Source organism: Seriola lalandi, unplaced genomic scaffold (genome assembly GCF_002814215.2).
Source record: "Seriola lalandi dorsalis isolate HSWRI2012SDOR001 ecotype SW California unplaced genomic scaffold, Sedor1 jcf7180001958722, whole genome shotgun sequence".
Lineage (NCBI taxonomy): Eukaryota > Metazoa > Chordata > Actinopteri > Carangiformes > Carangidae > Seriola > Seriola lalandi.
This window is the reverse complement of record NW_019429391.1, coordinates 1-612: the sequence shown is the minus strand read 5'-3', so window position 1 is coordinate 612 and position 612 is coordinate 1. Positions and strand designations below refer to the sequence as shown.

Genomic DNA, 612 nt, shown 5'->3' with positions numbered 1-612 from the left:
CAGGCAGAAGTGTCATGTATTGTACGTTGACCTCCTCTGTGCTTTCTGACAGGGTCTGTACCAGTTCCTACACTCGTCCTGTTCTTCCTCTCCTCCTCTTCCTCGTTCCTCCCCTGTCTCTATGGACTACACAAAGTTTGGAACAGCAGCATCTCCAGCTATCATTCCTGATGATTCAGACGCTGCCAGGTGGGTTTGTAATGCTCTCTTTACTACGAGGCGTGTTCATAAGGTGTCACAAAGTGCCATAGCAGCATAAGCACATTATAGTAACTCACAGCATAATTCAATGCAGGCAACTGATTTGTTGGGTGCACATCTGTCTACATGCACCCCTCTCTTCTTTCCTTCTCTCCCCTCAGTGCTCCGAAGTCCTACCTGCAGTTCGTCGGAGGTAAAGCGTGTAAATCTGAGTCTGGCTGCACTGTGGCCGTGCAGCCACCAGGAGGCGGCAGTGTGTTGGCCTATTGTCCAGATGGAGGCCGGAAAGACGTCCGTAATGCCGTGGAGGCAGCGATCAAAGTCCAGCCTGGGTGAGAACTTTGTCACACAAGAAACTCACTCACACACACACACACACACACACACACACACACACACACACTGACACAA

General features: G+C 50.7%; 1 protein-coding gene across 1 annotated transcript; it reads left to right on the top strand.

Moving 5' to 3' along the window:
• The first annotated feature begins 31 nt into the window (after positions 1-31).
• On the top strand, positions 32-555 carry LOC111658672 (aldehyde dehydrogenase family 16 member A1-like). Its single transcript, XM_023411304.2, has 2 exons — positions 32-189; positions 363-555. The coding sequence occupies exons 1-2, from the start codon at positions 122-124 to the stop codon at positions 535-537; spliced, it is 243 nt and encodes an 80-aa protein (XP_023267072.1). The 5' UTR covers positions 32-121; the 3' UTR covers positions 538-555.
• Positions 556-612: the final 57 nt, after the last annotated feature.

Coding starts and splice junctions, on each gene's coding strand:
- LOC111658672 (XM_023411304.2), top strand. CDS start 122: ATGGACTACACAAAGTTTGGAACAGCAGCATCTCCAGCTATCATTCCT. Junction 190..362: donor GATGATTCAGACGCTGCCAG/GTGGGTTTGTAA, acceptor CTCTCCCCTCAG/TGCTCCGAAGTCCTACCTGC.